The 22,500-nt window shown below is 35.8% G+C and overlaps 3 protein-coding genes across 7 annotated transcripts in view; 2 read left to right on the top strand and 1 right to left on the bottom strand.

The window, feature by feature from the left end:
• Mpp6 (M-phase phosphoprotein 6) overlaps positions 1-4,028 on the top strand; it is a 5,735-nt gene extending 1,707 nt beyond the window's left edge. The window contains exons 2-4 of the mRNA XM_027377092.2: positions 1,832-1,929; positions 2,060-2,194; positions 2,474-4,028. Of these exons, the coding sequence (XP_027232893.1) occupies positions 1,832-1,929; positions 2,060-2,194; positions 2,474-3,014 (774 nt within the window). The 3' untranslated portion in view covers positions 3,015-4,028. The remainder of the gene's footprint in view (positions 1-1,831; positions 1,930-2,059; positions 2,195-2,473) is intronic.
• A 6,108-nt stretch (positions 4,029-10,136) lies between these two features.
• Pif1 (Pif1 DNA helicase) lies at positions 10,137-19,682 on the bottom strand. Of its 5 annotated transcripts, XM_070145312.1 has the most exons (13): positions 19,550-19,623; positions 17,304-17,483; positions 16,551-16,705; positions 16,109-16,400; positions 15,865-15,972; positions 15,471-15,588; positions 15,082-15,216; positions 14,466-14,599; positions 13,938-14,179; positions 13,508-13,647; positions 12,997-13,191; positions 11,755-11,900; positions 10,137-10,755 (listed from the first exon to the last, which is right to left on the bottom strand). In XM_070145312.1, exons 3-13 carry the CDS (start codon positions 16,694-16,696, stop codon positions 10,540-10,542), a joined length of 1,872 nt encoding a protein of 623 aa, XP_070001413.1. In that variant the 5' UTR covers positions 16,697-16,705; positions 17,304-17,483; positions 19,550-19,623; the 3' UTR covers positions 10,137-10,539. The 5 variants fall into 5 exon arrangements, with proteins under 5 accessions (XP_070001413.1, XP_027232904.1, XP_070001415.1 ...); XM_027377103.2 differs by lacking the exon at positions 17,304-17,483 and having other exon boundaries at positions 19,550-19,682; XM_070145314.1 differs by lacking the exons at positions 17,304-17,483; positions 19,550-19,623 and adding an exon at positions 19,524-19,548.
• Positions 19,683-19,897: 215 nt separating this feature from the next.
• Positions 19,898-22,500, top strand: part of LOC113824766 (uncharacterized) — a 3,501-nt gene continuing 898 nt past the window's right edge. The window contains exons 1-2 of the mRNA XM_027377557.2: positions 19,898-20,374; positions 22,374-22,500. The exon at positions 22,374-22,500 is cut by the window's right edge and continues 898 nt beyond it. Of these exons, the coding sequence (XP_027233358.2) occupies positions 20,003-20,374; positions 22,374-22,500 (499 nt within the window). The 5' untranslated portion in view covers positions 19,898-20,002. The remainder of the gene's footprint in view (positions 20,375-22,373) is intronic.

Genomic DNA, 22,500 nt, shown 5'->3' with positions numbered 1-22,500 from the left:
GAGCCATCTATATGTTTTGATTATTTATCGCTTGTCACAGTTACATCTGAGTCCTAATCTCGTGCACTATCTACCCTGACTGACCGCACTAGCAAACACTTTCTTGCTGAACCTCACTCCTCAGTTACTACTTGTACTGGAACTGTTTCTGTCTCCCATACTGACTATCCTATGTATGACAAAAACTTGTCTGACTGTGAAAATGACCTACTTGCCTGTCATGTTGACTCTGATGCAGTGGCAGTATGTTGCTTTACTACTACTCCCAGAAGACAGAGTAACTCTTACACCAATATTTCCAAGATTAGCTTCCATAGACACGATCTCCATGAAGTTTATATTGGTGCTGTGTCCTGCCCTGTTCAATCATATAGACCCCTTCCTTGCCAATGTCAGAAATGTTGGAGTTTTAGCCACCCAACCAAACACTGTCAGTCGATAGCCTGCTGCTCTCTATGTGCCCAACCTGGTCATGACTGTTCAAATTGCCCTGCTCATTCATGTGCATGTGCCAATTTTAGTGGCTCTCATAATGTATTTTGTAGGAGTTTAAGTTCAAATGTGATGTAGCAGTACTTGGATTCACGGTAAGCCTCACTTTACGTTAGGCTAGACAAGAAGCACCACAATGAGGTTTTTGTCTCTTTACATATTCCAAAACAGTCCACCCTGCACCTCTCCCAACTTCTCAAGATGTCTCAGCATCTCCCCCAGTATCTCTTCCCCCTACCATGGAACATTCTACCTCTACTCCCCCTCTCCCCCATTCAAATACTGTGCCAGTCTAAATCCAGATACTCCAAGCTCTTCCACTTCTCCGGTACCTACCCCTCCTCCTTTTCACTTTACCTGTCACATCAGGCAACCTAAATGTTCCACTCCATCTTTGCCTACCATACGTTCTCCTACACCTCTTGAAGATCTATCCCCTCTTCTCTTCCTCACTAGAGAACCTTTGTTTCTCAGACCTCCCCACCCAACTCCCCTCTACAAATCTTGAAGACATCCAAAAATTCCCAGACATGACCTAAGAGAATTTTCCACTCCCTTATCCACCTTCCAATCCCTCTACATTCAAAGTATTTTCTGATATCCATCCCCCCCCCCCCCCCAAGTTACTCCTATCCCTCTTCTTCCCATTCTTTCCAAACACATCACATTCTTTTCTTATCCATCTGAAAGATTCTCTCTTCTTTCCCCATAATCCGTATGTCTCCCACCAGGATACTCACGTGAACCCCTACTGTGGCAGTTTTGTCCTTCTCCATATCCCTCCCCTCATACTTCACCACCTTCCCCAGTTCCCTTATCTCATCCCCTTGATTCTTCTCCTGCTACTTCTCTAACAGCCATCTCTACCCATTTTACCCTTTGATTGTTTCATAACCCTTTGGATCCAGTTGCATCACAGAAATCATGGTGCCGAAAACACAAGCAGGTGGCCAACATCCCGGGCGTGTGGCGCATAGGCCAGGCATGCACGAACCCTTATGAGCGGTGACAAGACTCTGTGCCTGCCCTTTGCAAAGTTATTTTGTGTAAACTTTTTTAGCTTTATTGCCGTTTTCCAATGTCCATATTTGTCTTTTGATTTGCTTTACCCAGATGGTAATAGCTTATTTTCTTTGCTCAGACTCCATATCTTCTCTCTTTGTAGTAAAAAAAAATATTGAACATTTGGTTATTTGTAATTTTCAAATATGCGTAATACAACCTGCTCCACCAGTCACAGCGGCCAGGAAGGGATTAATAATTTTAGCTTTTGATTTTTAAAAATGAATTTAGATACTCACTTTGTCCTTTTTCAACATATACCCATTTTGCTTTCCAGTTCATGAAAAAGACTAAAGAGAAAGCAGTACTACAAGAAGAAAATGAAGAGCGGCAGCAGTTATACCAGGACCAACTATCATTACTGCATAAAGGAGCGTAAGTGATTGCCATTTTCAGTAAACATGACCTTTTTTTAATTTTTTTATGCATTTTGTTGATATTCTAAAAGATCACCTATCTCTAGTCTTAACAATTGAATAATGTATGTTACTCCACTCTCTCACAGGGACCGTATTGTTATGGTTGACTCATATTTTGACTGTATGGACTTTTTACCCTGCCGTTTGTCCTTTGGTGGAATGGACCCAGATATTGAGAAGCTTAACGAAGATAAGCTAACTGGAGTATACAAAACTGAAAGGTATGTATCCGATGACTCTGCAATTCATATTCTTTTAAGATGACGCACTTACAGCTGTCATAAAGAGTGATAAAATTTTATTTAACTCTTTAATGGTGATGCCTTTATGAAAAAATCCAGTAATATAAAAGTGATATAAAATTATAATAGACAAAAATTTCTGTATTTTATCCTTTGAGTTTATATCTTTAAGACAGCAGTCCAAACATTTTTGGCATATTAAAGAAAAAAAAAAAAAGCGTCATTCTGATTATGGAACATTTTATCTTTTCTCCCCAGAATTTTGCCTGCACCCAATAAGGGGGATGGAATAGAGGAGGATGTGACAGCAGAAGAGATAGCAGAGAATTATAGCAAGCTGTTAGGAAACAAGGCCAAACAATTTACTAAAAGAAAGAGCGACCACAATGAATTTGAGAACAGTGATGATCCTCAGAAAAATAAATACTTCAAAGGAAATGCAACCAGAGGAAAGAGGCCAATTTTTACGAACAAAGAGTTTATGAACCCTCAAGGCAGGGGGGGTTTTACAAATAAGGGTAGAGGGGATTTCAACAATAGAGGCCAGGGGGATTTCAGCAACAGAGGCCAGGGAGATTTCAGAGGCAGGGGTAGAGGTGATTTTAGAGGGAGAGGTAGAGGGGATTTCAGCAACAGAGGTAGAGGGGATTTCAGCAACAGAGGTAGAGGGGATTTCAGCAACAGAGGCAGAGGTTCCTATGATGACAGGAGAGGAGAGGGTGGGCAGAGTAGTGTAAGTTTTAGTCCAGGTCTTAAGAAATTGAAGTTTATGAATCCCCAAGAATGTGAAAACAATTGATATTTTTCATTTTTTATTATCATAAATATTGAAATGCACTCTATATTCTGAACATAATGTGACTTGCTTTATTATTAAAGTACAGTCAATCTCATTGAAACAATATTGAATACACTTTCTTCCTTAGAAGTGACATCTAAAACAGATATATTTTATGATGCTATGTTGCATAAAAATGCATATTTATTGATAGAGGCCAGAGCCTCCTGTATCTGAAGATTTTTTGGACCAAAATTTTTCTCAGGTGAACCACAACTTTGTCCTTATTCACAATGCATACATCATGTCTCTCTTCAAAATTGTTAAACCATAAATCATTTTCAAGGTTTTTATGTGCATTATCTTTGATGCTCAATGCAGTGCTATCTTCTCAATGAGGTGTTTCATTAATCTTCCCCTCAGTCCTTTGAAAGAAGGCTCTTAGTGACAGAAATATGTGGAAAGCAGAAAAAAAAGCTTCAGTATTGCAGTCCCCTTCTGAGTGGGATTTAGATATCCGAACTATAAATCTTATTGTATAGTAAATTTTACATGTAATTTCGACTATGCAAATCTGAGGCAGAAAGAAAGTGCTATCTTCCCAATGAGGTGCATCATTAATATTCGCCTCAGTCCTTTGAAAGAGGCCCTTAGTGACAGAAATGTGTGGAAGACAGACCCAAAAAAAATCTCTTTAGTATTGCAGTTCCCTTCCGAGTGAGATTTAGATACCCAAACTGTACATTTTATTTTATAGTAAACTTTACATGTAATTTTGACTATGCAAATCTGTGTCAGAAAAAAAGAAAAGAAAAGAAAAAAAAATGTGTGTACATTTGGTGATACTGTCCTCTTTACTTGCCATTCATTGTTGTTAATATATATAGAACTTAATTTGGAAAGTTTATATATGCATTAAAGAATATTAATGCATAATTTTATTGCTAAAGATATTAACTGATGATTATACAACTGACTCTTTTTGAGGGAAAGGAAGTACTGTATAAGTGACAAAAATATATGTATCCACCATAACTGCTTCCTTTTAACACACCTACTAGTCAGACAAGGATGACAAAATATAGTCATGGTACTATGTAGTGCTTTGTAAATCGCAGACTTGGTTTATATTGTTTATCTTAGTATTTTATTTTGGTATCTCCTTTAAGAAAGGTGAAAAAACATAATGAGATTGAAGAATAAGATGGAAATTTTGAGGGTTAGATGGTAATTGACATAATGCTATATTACCATATCAAAAAACTGTTCTGTGACACTATTCTTTTTCTTTTTCTCTCCTTTTCTTTTCTTTTGTTGTGCATTTGTGTTGTGTGTTGTGTTTTTGTGTTGTGTGCCGTGTTTTCACGTGTGTGTGTGTTGTGTTTTCACGTGTGTGTGTGTTGTGTTTTCACGTGTGTGTGTGGTTGTGTGTGTGTGTGTTTCTGTGTGTGTGTGTGTGGTTTGTGTGTGTGTGTATGTTTGTGTGTGTGTGTGTGTGTGTGTGTGTGTGTGTGTGTGTGTGTGTGTGTGTGTGTGTGTGTGTGTGTGTGTGTGTGTGTGTGTGTGTGTGTGTGTGTGTGTGTTTTGTGTGTGTGTGTGCATGTGTGTGTGCGCGCATGTGTGTGTATGTGTGTGTGTGTGTGTGTATGTGTGTGTGTCTCAATTGGTGTAGAAGGTATTGAAAATATATGCAAGTATTCATTTAGATATGAGCATTATCATTTTTATATGTATACAAATACTAACAGACAGTTTAGTCTTGAAAGTATTGCATGAATATATGTAACAGGTAAAATCCCTTGATATACTATATATTTCAAAATGGAAAAAATATCATTGCTCTACTATCTTAATTGTGAAGTGTAAGATTACCAAGGATATAGTATGATAGTTGAATTACTCAGATTACAGAGTATGATTTTTCATTTGAGTTCTTGGTTTAAAAGGAAGTCATGTTTTCCTTTCAAGATGTTTTGTTAGTGTTTGCTTAAAATTTGATGAAATACACTCATGTACATTTTTTATTCTCAAAATGCAAGTTCTGAGAATGCTCATGTAGCTGTAGAGTTTACATGATTGATATTACAAATACTTTTGATTTGCAATAGTCTTTCAGAAATTCAAGAGAATATTCATATTAAATCTTATTTGTAATTAAAAGACTGTTGAAGGGATATTGTATAATACCAACACACTAGGGCAAGATTTGATTATATCCTGAAGAATGAAAGTTGTAGGAGTTTCATTATTTTTTGCAAAGCAGAGTTCAGTGCTTGAAGAAATTAGTGTTTGTGGATTGAATACAGAACTCGAAATAAAATCAAGACAGCCTAAACTATTTATGAGAATAAGGTGTAAGAAAACAAAGGGTTTAGCAAAGCCAGAAACTATGTACTTGCAAAATGAGTATGGAGTTAAAAATGAACTAATTTTATTTAAATACTGAGAAACATACGGTAACTAATTTATAAAGGCAGTGATTGTAGTACTCTTTAATGTGCCAAAAGCAAGTATTTTGTATAAAGTTATCACATAGGAAGGAAAGAAATGTCCTTAACTTTATTTTTAAGTCAAAATAAGTCTTGTACAAAACTGGACATCATATATTTGTACCTGTGAGGAAAGTTACTTCAGAGTGATGCAATGTATTTTTGTTTTTATTTATACCAGAGGCAGCATGATTTAAACCAGATAAGTTAAATCAGGCAGTTTATCTATTTAAATCAAAGTAAAAACAATATGATTTGAATCGATTGATTTTTATTTATACCATTTGAATTGAGAAGTATACAGTCTTGTGTACTTGCTTTGGTGTAGCTGTGGCTTTTAGTGTGGCTGAGTTGGTAGGTATAGGTATGCATAGTAAAAGTAAATATACACTAACTCTTTATAATGTTATACTGTTAACATACCTAGTCATGTGGTAGAATCAGCAGTTTCAAGCTGTTTAATACCTTATATGTATACTCTTGAGAAATACCTTGATATTCAAACCTTTACAGTCCATTCAGTCTAGATTCATAGGAAGCTACACTATCTTTTGGTAGTGTCATAGTGCACGTCCTTTGTTGATATTTAACCCAATAGTTGATGACATCTCATAATAACGTTTACAATAAAAGTACATCTAATTTCTTTAATTCTGCAATGATTTTGTATTCCATATATTCATCAATACTGTTGTGAATGTGCCAATGGAAAATATATTAAATGATAAGTATAAGTAGGATTGCTGAAATATGCTTACTTCTCACTCAGTTTTACAACAATTATGATATCAGTTTGAAAACAGTGGATGGTATCGAAGACAATCATAATGATTACTATGATTATATCAAATTAATGCTTCCTATCTATCTAGATTGAATGCATTTTAATTCCACATCAATCTCATAAAAGTTTCTCTCTTATGCTCAGAAAATTGATAGGAGTGCATTATCTGGTCAATGTTCTCCAAGTTGATAAGGATTTTCAACCATACATTCGAAATGGCAATGTTATATTGGGTAAGAAATGTCTTCTGATAGTATTCTGCTAATCTCAATGTATACACAGTGCCAAATTTATGAACTGTAACCAGTGGAAGGAAGAAGGATCCTCTCTGGTTTTATTTTGAGAGGATACCCAAAGGTAAATGTTTCAAGGCCAAGTGCAGGAAATGCAACTAGGATATTGAGGGAAAGGGTCTTTAATTGCTTCAAGATTTATATTGATAGTCATATACAACTTCTCATTTTCAAACTTCAAAAGTAATTATATATTAATCTGATTTAACCAAGAAAAAGTCCAACCCTTATGTAAAGATATATATGAGTGGCAAACTGACTTGGAAAAGTAGTGAATCTACTGCTCCATATCATGTCATGATAAGTATGAGAAATAAAGTCATCATGGATTTTTCTGCATTAAGAAATATCCATTATATTCACTTCAAAAAGCTAGTTGTTTTAAAGCCGTGTCCAGACGAATAAGCCTGATTGGTGGGCAGGCCTGTCAAGTGATGACAGTAACTACTAGGTAATTAATAACTAATAACTACTAGGTAAACTGATTTGTGAGTGGAATTGGTTGTTAGCAATAGTTTAGCAGGCTACATCACCTCATGGGTATATATACCAGTCAGGCAGGTATATCAAAGGTATAACCATGCTTGAAAAATTGTTACGTATATGAATAGACTTGTTTTAAATTATTCTGTTACAGCAAAAAAAAAAAAAAAAAAGGCTGAAAATTTAATTTGATAACAATTTTGATAACCTTAGTGTGGCCGATGTTAATAGAACCATAAAATAACACATGACATCAGTATTGTGCCAATTAATATGTGATATAATTTGGTACACTTTGTATTTAAGACAAGCTCAAAAGATATTTGTGATATACAATGATTACCTAAGATGCACTACATCACGGTTGATAATATAAAAGAAGCATGCCAAACATTTGAATTTACAACACATCGAAAGCAAACTTGCATAGTTCGCTTTTTATTACAAACATAACCCAGTTTTTTTATTTTGCTGATTCAGATACTTCAAAGATTTGCTTGTTCTGCTCCCAGAGTAAAGTTTACATTTTTGTCAGTCCTGTTGCACTCCATATGCAATTTTGATTATTTTCTCAAATTGCAATTCACAGATGCACAGATGTGTAAACATGTGCTGATATATAAAAGATAAAAATGCAAGTGTTTGCTTCCACAGAGACCAGTTGGGATTTGACTGATTCTGTTAACAGTGGGGCCCTATCACTTTATCATGTTTAATTCAAGCAAGCTCTTACTGTCTCCAGTTTTCAGAACTACATTGGTTGCTATTAAGACCTTTTGATTCTAATACACCAGAGTTGTGGCTTTATTCTCTGTGGAGATCTCCATATCATGTGTTCTGTATTTTTTAAATATTAGGGTCTTCACAAGTTCAAGTATACCCTCCATAAGCTGAAAATGTATAGAACAATGATTGTTATGACAGTTCCAATTTGGCTTTAGCAATTCTTGATTCCTAGACTTAAATATATTGAAACGAGATATACTTGCACAAATTACATTAATCCAATGGCAATAGGCACATGATGGTTAATTGTTGATGATTGAAACATCATGTGGTAGACATTGACAGTCATATAGCACTATGGTGAAGTATTGTGGTGAAAAGGGTAAATGAGATTACAATTAGTAAAAGGAGTGTCAAATATCTAAGGTTGTGTTATAGAATAGTATGATAGGGAAAAGGGTAAAGAAGGGGTGCAAATGATGTAAATCAGAGATCAATAAAGGAAAAGGTTAAGGATACTGGGCTATTGGATGGAATAGGGTGTATGTATTGTTGGGGAAGCTATAGTAACATTGTTTTTAAACTGGTTAAAGAGCTGTTATGAAATAATCAACGGGTTATACGGGAAGATAAGGAGACTGGGGAAGGAGGTGAAGTATAGGGGGGACTTGTGGGGAAGGAGGAAAGATATTGGCAAATACTCTGAATGTAAAAGGAATAGGAATAGATGGATTGGAGGGTGGATGAGGGAGTGAAACATTTTCTTGGGTCATATCTAGAAATTGTTGGATGTCTTCAAGAGTTTCTGTGAGGGATTTGAGTAGGGAGGTCTGGGAAACAAAGGATCTCTTATGATGAGGAGAATAGGGGATAGAGGAGGAGTAGTTTGAGGAGAAGAGGAGGAGGAGGATATAGGGGAGGGTGTAGAATGTTTCGGTTATCTGATGCAATGCATAAAGTGAGGGGGAGGACGGGTTGGTATTGAAGTGTTTGAGTTTGGAGTATCTGGATTTAGAATGGAAAAGGGATTTCACTAGGTAGAGAGTAGAGGTAGGATGGTTCAGGGTAGAAGGAAGAGATACTGGGGGAGATGCAGAAAAATCTTGTGGAGATGGGGGGGAGGGGTAGCGAGAGGAAAACCTTGACTAGCATCACGTAGAGTGAAGCCTAGTTTGAATGTGAAAACTTCTTATAGGCAGGGCAGCTCTTATAAAATACATCATGCATGAACATGACTGAGCAGGGCAATTTGAATGGTTATGACTAGGTTGGGCACATAGAGGGCAGTGGACTGTGGAGCAACAATGTTTGGCTAGGTAGCCAAAACACCAACATTCTGATATTGACGAGGAAGGGGTCAATATGGTTGGACATGGTAGGAGAATCCATCAATATAAAATTCATGGGGGAGGTCATGTCTATGGAAGCTAATCTTGGCAAGATTGACATGGGATTTATGTTGGCCTATGGGAGGAATAGTGTAGCACTGTACTGCTACTGTATTATAATCAGCAAGGCAGGTAAGTAGGTAATTTTCAGGCTAACCAGTCCTTGTCATACATGGGTCAAGAATTTGCTGGAGTCACTGCTAAAAGAGAAGTATATTCTCAGAATAGGGGGCTGTTGGGGGAATCACAAAGAATCAGTCCCCCTTGGCTGGGCCAAAGAGAGTACTTAGAAGGTTTGCAGAGGTAGAGGCAGTAGAAGGACAAGGGCAAGAGAAAGATGGGGTGGTGTGGAGTGGAGTAGTTCTGTTGGGGGGAGGACAATAAATATGAAGAGTAGTTCAACGGTTAATGTTTGAAAATAAATGTGCTCAACATCAAAGGTCATATAGCACTATGGTAAAGTATTGTGTCAGAAAAGGCAAAGGAAAGTTACATATTACGATAAAATCTGTTAAATGTCAAAAGTTTGAGAGCATTGGTATGGTAGTGAAAAGGGAAAAAGTGGAGCAAGTGAACTTGAGCAGAAATTAGTAGAAAGGGGTGGCTTAAGAAGGTAGGGTGACTAAGTGAATTATAGTGTATCTGTCACTGGGGAAGGTATAGGAAAAATGTTCAAGGAAGAATAGGGATTACTGTTGAAAAGGTAGGAGAATAATCCGGGGAGAAGAGAAGGTGTTTGATGTCAAAGATTAGAGGATGTTATAGGAAAGTCTGGTAATAAAAAGGGAAAGGAGGGAAGTAAATGAGATACTTTTTATCACAGCTGATGTTGGTTGATATGTTTGTGCTTCTGCAAATATATACTCTCTGTAAAATATATTTATATACCATGGAAATGATACCAGTGTTATGGAGTAGATAATCATTTCATATTAAAAGTATGCATAATCAAAAGGCTGAAGGGTTAATGATACAGAAAGAACAGTGTTTAAATTTTTTTTTCTTTAAATAAAATACATAAATTAATACCATATATACATTAAAACAGTCATAATACCGAAGAAGCAATAACGACAAACCATGATCAACTTCACAGTTTACTGTTCCTTTCTCCCTTTGACAGTTTCATTTCAGTTTTGTTTATACGTCATAGTATCTTGTGTTTACAATATAAGCATTAGTGCCATATATTTCTCAAAGATCTATCACTTCCACACCATACCCTAAACTGCATGCACAATTTTATAAAACAATATTTCATTCCACTTTGGGACTCATCAGATACTTAACATGCACATGAAAGACAGTTCCATAAGAAAACCTGAGGTTGAATACCTGTAATATATTAATAATAATAAAATTCTTCTTAAAATAACATTGATCTTAAAAATATTGCTTTATAGACTGCTGCTCCTCATAACGGGCTCTTCTTAGACCCTGGTAGAATTTGAGAACATCGGGATGAGCGCGCACACATTCAGGTCCAAAATCCAGCACACGGATGCTCTTCAAGTTTCTTGCACGTGACAGGGCAACATAGGCTTGACCCGCTTCAAACACCCTCGAGAGAGACATTTCCGCACAGTCTAGTGTCATTCCCTGGAAAGAAAGTTTAAACTTTTAATTTTTTTGCCAGAGGCATCCCTTGTATTTTTCCAGATTCTCATTCAGACTCCCTATGTCAGGGTAAGACACCAGTAAGCCGAAACAAAAATCTTATTTATGCCATCTTTGACACTGGGATGACATATATGTTTTTATTAGATTGATTTTGTTTATACACAGTTGGCTCATAAAGAACATCTAGTAGTCAATTACTAGTAAATTACTAAGTCTAACTGGTCTTGCTGCCCATTTACCCCATCATTTAATTTTTTTAAAGAAAATTTTTATTTTTATTATTACTATTGAATATAACATCACAATAATAATATTGATGAAAGATGATTATCAGTAATAATTCTAATATGAACCCAATATCAGCAGGTAAAAAGGTTTGGCAAGTGGACATGATCATGGGCACGCAACAACAATTTCCCATATTTGTGCCACGCTTGTTCAGTAGTTTGTGAGCAACATTAGGCACCTAAAAGCTTTTATTACAATTTTGAAAAATATAAATATTTTGAAGGATCACCTTCACCTTAGGTGTTATTGCCTAAAAGTTTTACAGTAGAAATGATGCTACAACTATTGGAAAAAAATAAGCTCCGTCTAATGCCACCTGGTAATTTGTCCACATTCAACCATGGCATGTACATACATGCCACCCAAGAATTCAAGGAATGAGGTACACAAGTAAGATGAGGTAGGTTGGTAATGGAGTCCTTGATAACTAAGTGCTAATGAAACCAGTTATGTGTAACAAAATCAGTAACATAAAATCAAATTGAAATGGCCATGGACCAGGCACCAATGGGTTAATGTCAAAATTTGCCAAAATAATCCAATGCAAATATAAGGAAAGACTTATTGAAATGCTCATACACTGCATGATTATTGTATAGTACAACATATATCTCGCAGAATCTGAAACTCTTAAATGCCAATGATAATGCACAAAAATCAATAAAGATACTGTACTCTAAAAATACTTACTTGCGACTTGTGAATGGAGAAAGCCCACGCCAACTTCAAAGGAAGTTGTCTTCTGTGTAGATAAATACCACCAGAACCTTTGACTGTCCACTTCTCATGCTTAATTTCTGTTGTGACACCACATAAAAATCTTACAATGGGGTTCCCTGAAAAAAATACAAAAGCACAAATGATATAATCAGTCCAAACTGTTCCACAATAATGTAAATAACATAAATTACACATATTCAAAAATCAAAATGAGTAGGTGGACAAAAAGAAGGAAAAAAAAAATCTTAAAGAACAAGTCATAGCAAAACAGAGGGAATGGAATTCATGCATTGCAATGAAAAAGAAAAGAAAAGAAAGAAAAAACAAGAAAGATATACTGAAAAAAATAAACAAACTAGGCAAGCAGAAAAGGCAAAAACTAAAAGTTGCAAATATTGTAACATGAAAATTTGAACACTACATACTAGCATTATTAAATTTCAAAAAATTATGTCATGGATAACAGTTTACAAAGAGTTATCACCAAAAGAGCTTAGTCAGCATAGAGTTAATTACTATTCCTACCTATCTCGCCTATTTGCCCCTTCTCCCTTGATTTTTGGAAATACAGTTTTAAAATAATTCATCATTCTTATTGTCAATATGATTTTACTAATATCATCCCCATAACTCATATCTTGGTGATCCAGTACTGCTTCAGCCATCAGTGCAAAAACATATTTGACAACACATGCACACATACTTTCAAAATAATAATAATGGAATCAATGTTTGAGTCAACATACTATTAGCAAAAAAAGAAGAAAAAAAATCCCACAAATTCAAAGAATGGAAAAATTAGGCACAGTCACAAGGACCTACTAATAGACACCTTAGTGGCTAAGCACTTGTGGAGCCATGTGTGTATAACAATTTTTTTTTTATAATTGCAGTAGATACTACTTATACCAGGCCAAATTCAGACATACATCTGCATGAAATGATGCTCGGTATGGAACTCTGATTCTGATCAAGACACAAAATCAAAGTGTCACACATATTTTGCATACTGAAATTATTGATTTTCCTTCATACATTTCTATAGTCAAACACTATTGCAATGTTGACTCACAATATGCTAATATTAATCAATTCTACTAACAACAATAATCAATAAGAACAATGATAGCATAAATAAGGATAATAAGCATAAAATATGATGACAATTATAACAAAAACATTACAAGTTAAAACAAACAGAGAATAACTCACCTTCTTTACCCATCTTGAAGCCTGTAACAACTCCTCTTGCACCATTGACCAAGCCTTGGCCAACGTCAAGATTCTTCATCAACATGACTTGAGCACCAACTTTGAGGGTTAACTTCGCTACAACAGGGGTTTGAGAATCAAGTAAAGATGACAGACCAGGATCACTGTCAACAGCCTGGAAGACCTGGTTATCACCTACAATAAAAAAAAAAATCATGAAATGCCAAATTGTGAAAGTAGGAGGACAATATATCATTTGTTTTTATTTTGCTTTTACCATCAAAAGTAATATTTCTACAAATAATAGCCATGATACAAACAATAAGAGTCAATGAAATAATTATGAACTTTCCCAAACTTATTTCTATTAGACTACTGTCAAAGCAACATCCCCAAGTCTTATGATAAGCATTCCTTCACATTTCATGCCTTGGTTCAATATCTTATGATGACCATATAAATAAACAAAGAAAAATATATTACATTTATATACATGTAAGGATAAGTATACCTGCTAATTTTTTTAGATGTTCTTGATTAATGTGATTTACATCCTCACGATGAGTACATAGCCTAGTAGCCTTAATACCATCCCTTTCTACCGTGTTCTTCTCCGTTTGTTTTAAGCGTTCAACCATTTCTTCCTTGCACCTGTGGAAGTATGAAATCTTGGTACTTAATGTGCTTAATACAATATATTGCATTTATAACAATGCAAAGGGCAATTAAGAACTATGATGAAATAATATGAAGAACTAAAAATAGCATGACATTCAGATGCAAAACTACTAAATCTTAGTATCAAATGCAAATAACCAAATGTAAGAATTCAGGCACAGTCCTTTTTTCCACTAGTATATAATGACAGACTGATTTATGATATAACAAAGAAGAAAAACATAGAAAAAGAAGAAAAAAGGGAAATCGAGGCTAAACCTTACCTCCCCAGCCGAATAGATTGCAGTATATCAATAAATTCCTGGTCGTCTTGCCTCCTCACATCAGTCAGCTCCATGCTTAGGTTAATACAGCGATCCCAAGCATTTGTCTGGAAGCAGAAGACACGTTTCTCCCCAGGCCTGGTAACAGGAGGGAGTTGCAAGAAATCCCCACACAAAATCAGCTGGATTCCACCAAAAGGCTTGTCATTTCCTCTTACTGCTCTCCCTACTGCTTCCAGTTTCTGAGATAAGAAAAAATTACATTAATCAGTAATATAATCAGAGGTATAATAGCAAAACTTCATGTTTATGATCTGATACTTTTAAGGTGAATTGGCTAAATGGTAGCCTCTTCCATTCACAGAGGCAAATTAATGGTTCTCATAACATATATGTACAAACACACACACACAAAAATAGTTGCTTATTCTCTATATCAAAAGTTTCTGTAATTTGCTTTTAGCTTTTAGATGTCTTTGTGTGTCTAAATATGTGCATGTGTGGTATTAAATGGCAAATTATACTCACCGTGAAAAAATCACCATCAACCATTGACACTTCATCAACAATAAGATGTTTACATTTCTTCCACTGCTGAGCTATAACTCTTCTTGATGCCAACTGAATGCACTGGTCAATAGAAGCTTTGCCACTGCCTATGCCTGTAAATATATTTTAAATATGAAGTTAAAAAGTCAATTATTTCTTGTTTATATCTTCTTTTTGATAAAGAGCAAATACAAATATTTTGTCATTCCCACCATGAACAGCATACCTAAAAGAATACATAAATTACCTACATAATTTACACAATAAATTATGCTCTAACTTCAGCAAGGCCTATTTACAAGGCAGGCAACATATTTTCTCTATAATTTTTTTTTTAAATAACTGAAACTTTTCTTAAACATCCTCTAAAAATCCTAAAATAAAGGAAAACATGACAAATACATTGCTGTTCAGAGTAAAGCAGTCATAATTTTTCTTTGGAAAAATTAATACTGACCAAAAATTTGCACATGAATACATGTTTACTGTTAAGAAGAAAAGTATAATAGTATTTGCTTTTATACCAAATCCTTAAAAAAAAAAACACATATCATGAAATCTATATTAATTCCATACATGTTTTCAAAGTTCTTACCTGCAAATGCATGTAATGTAGTTCCCCCAATCTGACAGGCAGCAACACCCGTACTTGCAGTCACAAAAGTAACATCAGGAGGAAGAGCACCAACAATACGCTTCAGCAAAAAACTTTTGCCAGTACCAGCACTCCCTGTTAGAAACAAGTTAACAGGAAAGGAAATAATTTCAACTTTTTAAAACATAGAGAGGAAAATATGTTGACTTGGATCATTTACTAATTATCCTCCAAAGGTAAAGCATGAATCAATGTTTAATGGAAAATGTAAAGATGATTTCTAACATGCACAAATATACAGCATTATAGAAACACATAAGGTTACATTTATATACATCAATTATCAACAGAAAATGGCAGAGGCAGCACACACACAAAATTAATCTTACCAGTAAAAAATACATTTAAGCCAGACTGTACAACTTGCAACACGCGTTTCTGTTCAGATGTAAGGACTAGAGGGTTAAGAAAACGTGGAACTTTAGGTGTAGAGGAACCTGAGGCGTCCTGCAAACAAACAAACAAAAAAAGCGGATAAAACCTCTAACACATAAAAGCTTAAAGATGTGACAAGAGGAATCGTGATACTTTTTGTGTATATAAAAATTTGCAGAATTTTTACATGTAATACACCAAGAAAAATCATTAGAGATTTCTATACTTAACTTATTTCATAAGCTACTATCTGCAGACAGAATAGAAAACTTAACAAACAAACACCAAAGACAGACAATTGGTGCACTAGCGATGCAAACTTCTAAGATGCAGTAAATGTGAAATTACCTTTGAATCCCGTTTACGTTTACTAGAAACAGGGGAAGCATCAGGAACATTTGCAGCTCTCTCCTTCAGGGGCATTTTGCCTCCATTTTTCCGCACTGTTTCATACTCCTAGAAAAGAAAAATATGAAACCAATTTTGTCACTTTCTTTTTCCTTGGATCCAGTAAGCAAAAGACAAAATCTATCCTCCATATAACCAAGTTAAATCAGTTATTAGGCCAATAATTGAATAAGCATTTACTTACATTAAAAGTAAGAGGACTGATTTCCTCAAAGCTTTTTGGGACTGTTGACAGAAGCCGTTTTCTTGCATTAATCACTCCACCATTTACACCAGTTACGGCATGCTTTCCAGCCAGTGTCTTCATAAAGACAAGCAGCTGATTTGGAGGGGCATTTGCTATCATCAAGTTTAAGTTCACATCCTTCAGACTGATGGTGGCTTTTCCCTCCTTCAAGAATCGCTTATGGAGTACAAAGTCTCTCAGTGGAAATTTTAGAGAGTGTTTTGGGGAATCTAGACGCAGTATCAGGTCCCTGGAATATTTTCATATATCTTTTTAAACTGCACATAAAAAAGAATATATAAATGGATACTTACATCCATAGCAAACAATACATCTATTTTACAATTCATCTTTTATAGTCTAGGATTATTCAACACTAAAAATACTCTCTCACACACACCTGAATTCATTTCGCCCCAAGATGAGTTTTATCTGTTTGTAAGTAGTTGACTTTTTCACCGTGCCCCCAGCATTAAGAGTCTCCACAACTAAGGTGCAAGGTAAAATGGGGGCTTGTAGTGCTGGCTCCTTGTCTGGGGTCTTCATGCTGATAAACTAAACGAATAATATAAATATCAGTATGACATAAATATCATATAAATGCATATAAATAAGTAACATGTTTTGGACAGAGCTTGGAGTATTTCTTCATTTAACAATACATGATAAGGGAGCTCTAAAAATTATACAAATGATACAATCTTGAAATGTATTTACTTATTACAGTACTTGTTTAAACAACTTTCTTATTTTCAATTTGTGACAAGAGTCTGGAATGAAAATAAAATATTAGAATTCCTTGATCTAATAATTTAATTTTTTTTTCTTAAATTCTACTGTGTCCAAAACTGTTACTATACCTTGTATCTAAATAATAATAATAATAATAATAATAATAATAATAAAATTTAAATCTAATTTTCTCATTTATATACATGCACTTCCCTACAAGATACAGGTTTTTACAAACTTCAGCAGTATTTTTTCTCCTGTAACATGGTAAGGATTATTGGACTGGCAGAACATCAAGTGAGTGCTGCTACCTCCTCATTTTATGCTCAAACAAACCTCCAGCACATAAATTCTGAGAAGATAGAGTTAGGACTGGTTTCACATCTAACTACAAATCACCAAGGTGGACTGCAAGCCCTACCTTGCCAGAATATATGTGGTGAAGGTTTGCTGGCTTTCCTAGATCAAAGGGGTGCTGTGCCAATGGCAGAGGTGGGTGTCTTGCTAATTAATCATCTCTGCTTTGACATGCTTTCAGTGTTAATGACTTTTTGGTATAGGTTCCCTTTTACACTGCTATATAATACAAGGTAAAGTGTGCCTGTAATGGAGAGAACAACTAAATTTATCAGACAAAAGTTATTTAACATGTATGTAAAACTTTGGTGTACATTAACATAACAATCGTATTACAAGAGGAAAAATCTAATGATGCTGTCATAAAGGGAGGGAAAAACCTACACAAATATGTGAAATCTGTTCAGGCAAGGAAGAACATCAGAAATTAAGAAAATAGGTTGCAACAAATGCCACACAGAGAGTAAGTCCACTATGACCATGAGGGGATCCACGCGCTGAGCCCCCAGGTTAGGAAGGATCTGGACTCATATAATTGTAAATTGTAGATTACCAGGAGTACACCCCCCCCCCAAAGGTTGTCTAGAGTAATGTAGACTTAGTTTACATGGGTCTGGTCACTTCATAAACAATTACCAAGAGTCACTCATTTCCTGAGCCTGTCATTTGTGAATGAAAACAACAAAGGTTAATCTTTACTGTATGGATGCACTAAGGAAGGGCAAACTGAATATTATATTCCTGTAAAGGACAAAAAAAATTGCAGTTCTCAGTACAAGGAATAATCTGCAGACAAAAATGGTAACGCTGCAAATAAAGGAAAAAGGTTGGGAAAGTGCGACTTAGTCAACTAGATGCTCCCAAGTTTCAGCTCTATCTTGTCATGCATACTCGAGTGAAGACAATGTTTCCCAGAGGGAAAGCCCAGTCAAGGTAACGTGATTTGTTGAATCAATTTTGCTACATGGAGTTAAGGGCTTTGTCTCTGTAAAGAATTACATCAGATTCACACAGAACACACAGTGAAAAATTTAAACAAGGAACAATAACTGCACAGTTGGATGCCTTTGTGAAATCTAAAAATTACTGCCTCCTTTTAATCCTTAGCAGCAAAGTGGTGTTGTGGACTCAGTCTCTGAGCAGCACTATGCGCCATACATTTTTCAAATTTACTGGTAAATATGAGGCCGCTGCAGCTTAAACTATGTTGCATCCTATTCTATTTTTTCTGCGCTATAAGATGACGGTACCCAATTCCCTCTATCAACACACATCGCTATTAGTAACTTATACCAACCTTTTTTATTATATTTCTGAAAGTTGAAGCAAAACGAAGTAACATTTTCTAATACGTCCGCATACGGACTGCAATGATTTCGGTATCGTTGGATTCCTCTCACCATCTACAATCCAAATATATAACTTTTATTGCACAGAAGCCCCTACCAACCACCATGTTCTTGGCCCCAATAGCAAGGGAGGGCATGAAATATAGATATACACAGAATCAGTCACTATGTGGTGTAATGCCTTGCAACCCCCTAATGAGGGGTGCCAGGAATCAAGGTATTTACTGCCAGAGAGAGCGTACAACCGCCTTGCGGGAGCAGCATTGCCAAGTTTGTCTGACGTTCTCTCCTGCCACGAATATGTGCAGGATTTATTATTTTCCTGGGCAGGGCTGGAGGGTGCAAGCCCCCGATGGAAGGTTGTTGGGGACACAGCCCCCTGTGCTATACACTATAGTGATGGATTTTGTGTATATTATCTACATTTTATCCCACATTTCCCTGGTATTTTTCATGCCCTCCCCATCTATCGGGGCCAAGAATCTAGGGGTTTGGGGAGTGTCCACACAATAATGTCTGTATATTTAGAAACTAAAGAGTGAGAGGAATCGAACAATCCTAAAATGATCACGATCCGTTATGCGGACGTATTAGAAAAATTACTCACAAGGATTTGGCGCGCTTAGTACTGTCAAACCCATACGGTATATACCTCATTAAAGATCTAAAGTTCCCACCTTGCGCTGAAATAAAGATGATGACTATCAATCTAAATAAATCAAATATTCCTAAACGTAACCGTATTTCAGGAAACAACAGAAGCCGAGGAATTCAACTTCCTTGGCATCACACTGACCTCTTTATTTACAGCATCTTTGGCGTTATATTTACAAACAAACCTAAACAATGTCATTTCTTCAACACAGAACATGAAATTTAACTTTATATTGCTCTCAACTACACCTTAATAACCTGCGCCACTTTAAAATACTTACTAATAAACGTATTTACAAGAACTTACATAAAAAGTTAAAAGCCCGCCTTTAAATCCCCGACGAAGAACGACTTTTAAAAATGTCCGCTTCTCAGCTGATGTTCAAAGCGTGACTTGTTCGATGGTTCTTATCTACAAAAAGAATTTAGAAAAAAAATATATACTACACTACCCAACTTTCGCATACACTCTTACGAAACTTGGTTTTATTCTTAATGTTATTTTGTTGGTTTGATTAAAAAAACACCCATCTATAACGCCATTTCAGCAACGCAAGCATGCATCCACAAGCGTTTTCAATATATCCTTTTACAATGCATTGCGCGTTTCAGGCAGTTTTCTACCACACGTTACTACGAATGACACACATCATTTATTATTCAATATACCCCAATCAAAATCACGCTAGCGGTTATATGCCTCATGAGTGCCTGACAGTGCCAAGGATTCAATCAGTCTTCGGCCATTCATTGAGCAACCATGTCGAAGGCAAACTTTTGGCGAGAATTCATCAGCCTCTATGAAGCAATGCCGGTGCTATGGAAGGTCAACAGCAAAGCGTACAGGGACAAGCCCTCGGAGACCGAATGCTATGACAAATTGTTGGAAAAGCTGAGAGAAATCGAGCCTAATGCAGATCAGGAAACGGTCAAGAGGAAAATCAGGAATCTTCGCATAAATTATCACCGCGAGTTGAGGAAAGTGATCAGGAGTGAGAAGGCGGAAAACGGCGAGATTTATAGGCCAACACTGTGGTACTTTAAATCTATGTATTTTTTGCGGGACGAAGAAATATACCAAACGGGTCTGTTAATCCTACAAAGTGAAGATAAAAATGCTTTACGAGCTGTGGTAAGATATTTTTATTATTATTATTATTATTTTTTAGGGGGGGAGGCGTTAATTATCAAGAAATAAAGAATTATCTTGTCTCCATTCCAGAGAAGGGGAACTTAATCCACTGATTAATAGCCCAAAGGATTGACAAAATATGGAAATATTTCATCATTGTGATCCTTCAGATAGATTCCCTTACTTTGATGTAACTCTAATGGTTTCAAGAACTCGATAGAAATTGCTAACACATCATCATCATCAACAATAATAATAATAATCGTCACTAATAATCATCATCAATCATCATCATCGTTATCATTTTTATTAATAATAATAATAATAATAATCATTATCATCATCATCAATAATCATCATCACCAATAATAATAATCATCATCACCAATAATAATAATCATCATCACCATCATCAATAACAATCATCATCAGCTATCATTATTTGACTCCATAATTTAAACATTTCCATTTTTGTCAGCAAAACAAGACAATCCTTTCCTTCCTTTCCTAAATCCTCACATTTTTTTGCACACATTTTCGGCCTGTTTGTTAGAACTGTGCCAGGCCCGACCTAATTGACATTCATTACACGGGCATGCACATACACAGAAATAAATGCATGTCTATCAGTCTAGACATGTATATCTACCGTACAGATAGAACAATAAATGCATATTTACTTGATAGATCGATAGATATGCATTTATTTCTGTGCATAAGGATGTCTGTTTATACGAATATCCTTACGAATGTCACTGTGCCAGTCGTCATTAGGTTAACACGCTCTGTGGGACTGGCAATGATGCCGACTTCCCCATTAAATGCGAAATGAAAAATAGATAAGACCGTTGTTACGCGTACGGCAGCCGTATCCGAATGCTCGCGGTTAGGCGTGCGTCAGATATGTAATATACGCATAGAAACATTATTTCCGGGTAATCAGTGCGAACCTAACTTAAACCAAACCTAATCTAACCTAATATAATTGAGTGACAGCCTTCACCTTATTTGTTTCATCACGCATGCGCAGAACGCCAATATGGGGGCTTTTCTGCCGTACTCGTAATCACGTCCAATATACAAATAAACCAAAAATGAACATATGTTTCGCCTATAGGGTTCAACACAGGAAGTACTTTATTAAATGTTTTGAAGACTCTGTTGGATCACCGGTGTTTCAAATTGAATTGAGAGAGAGAGAGAGAGAGAGAGAGAGAGAGAGAGAGAGAGAGAGAGAGAGAGAGAGAGAGAGAGAGAGAGAGAGAGAGAGAGAGAGAGAGAGAATGTCTTTGGGATACGAACCACCACGAAAAATAAGAAAAGAAAGTTAAAATACACCAAGCGTGGTGAACGAAATTTATTGTGCGAATAGTAGGCCTACAAATCTACGGGGTGAGGGTAGGGAGGTATATGTAAGCTGTATGTTGTATTTTCAGAATGTTAGGAACGCATTGGTATTATTGTGGAATATGTAGGAAATTTAGTTTTCAAAAAGTTATTAATAACATAAAATGATTACTTATGACGGTTTCTTTTAAAAAATGTGGTCTATATACTTTATTCGTCTTAATAATTTTCATATAATTCTATTATATCGGTGTTAACCAAATGTTTTATGTATAAACCAATATTCAAGCAGCATAAAACAGGAACCGCATTAATAAAACGAAGCATAGAAAAAAAATTAATTTCGAGCCATCGGCAGGTCACATCGCATAAAAAAAAAAAAAAATGTATTATGACTTCCCAGTGGGTCGCATCGCCCATGACGTGTTAATTTTGTTGAGAACACCTGCCTCTTTATACCATTTTACCTTCTAATCACTATCTTCACTTTAACAAACATGTTATTCATTCCTCCCATTATTTCCTCTATTCTTCACTCAGCATCTCTTTAATAGTATGTATAGGAAATGTCACTTAACAGAAATGCAATTATCATAACGCATGGAGTGTGCATTCTCTTCCAAGTTCTTAAAGCATCTTTCCTTCTCTACAGGAGGCATATTATCAAGTTGATAACACCGGAGGAGCGCAACAGGTGGACTTGCAACCACCCAGCAAGCGGCAGAAGAAGGATGTACAAAACAAGGAAGAAGAATCCTGCCCAACGACTTCTTGTCGTC

Source organism: Penaeus vannamei, chromosome 33 (genome assembly GCF_042767895.1).
Source record: "Penaeus vannamei isolate JL-2024 chromosome 33, ASM4276789v1, whole genome shotgun sequence".
Classification (NCBI taxonomy): domain Eukaryota; kingdom Metazoa; phylum Arthropoda; class Malacostraca; order Decapoda; family Penaeidae; genus Penaeus; species Penaeus vannamei.
The sequence above is the reverse complement of the archived record's forward strand: the minus strand, read 5'-3'. Positions and strand labels throughout refer to the sequence as shown.

What these genes read in the sequence shown, in the direction of transcription:
- Pif1 (XM_070145311.1), bottom strand. Translation starts at nt 19,459, where the DNA reads ATGTTCTGTGTTGAAGAAATGACATTGTTTAGGTTTGTTTGTAAATAT. An exon ending in TCAGTCCTCTTACTTTTAAT is followed by an intron (nt 15,973 to 16,108) that starts GTAAGTAAATGC and finishes TTTCTTTTCTAG; the next exon opens with GAGTATGAAACAGTGCGGAA. An exon ending in CTTAAATGTATTTTTTACTG is followed by an intron (nt 15,217 to 15,470) that starts GTAAGATTAATT and finishes TGTTTCTAACAG; the next exon opens with GGAGTGCTGGTACTGGCAAA.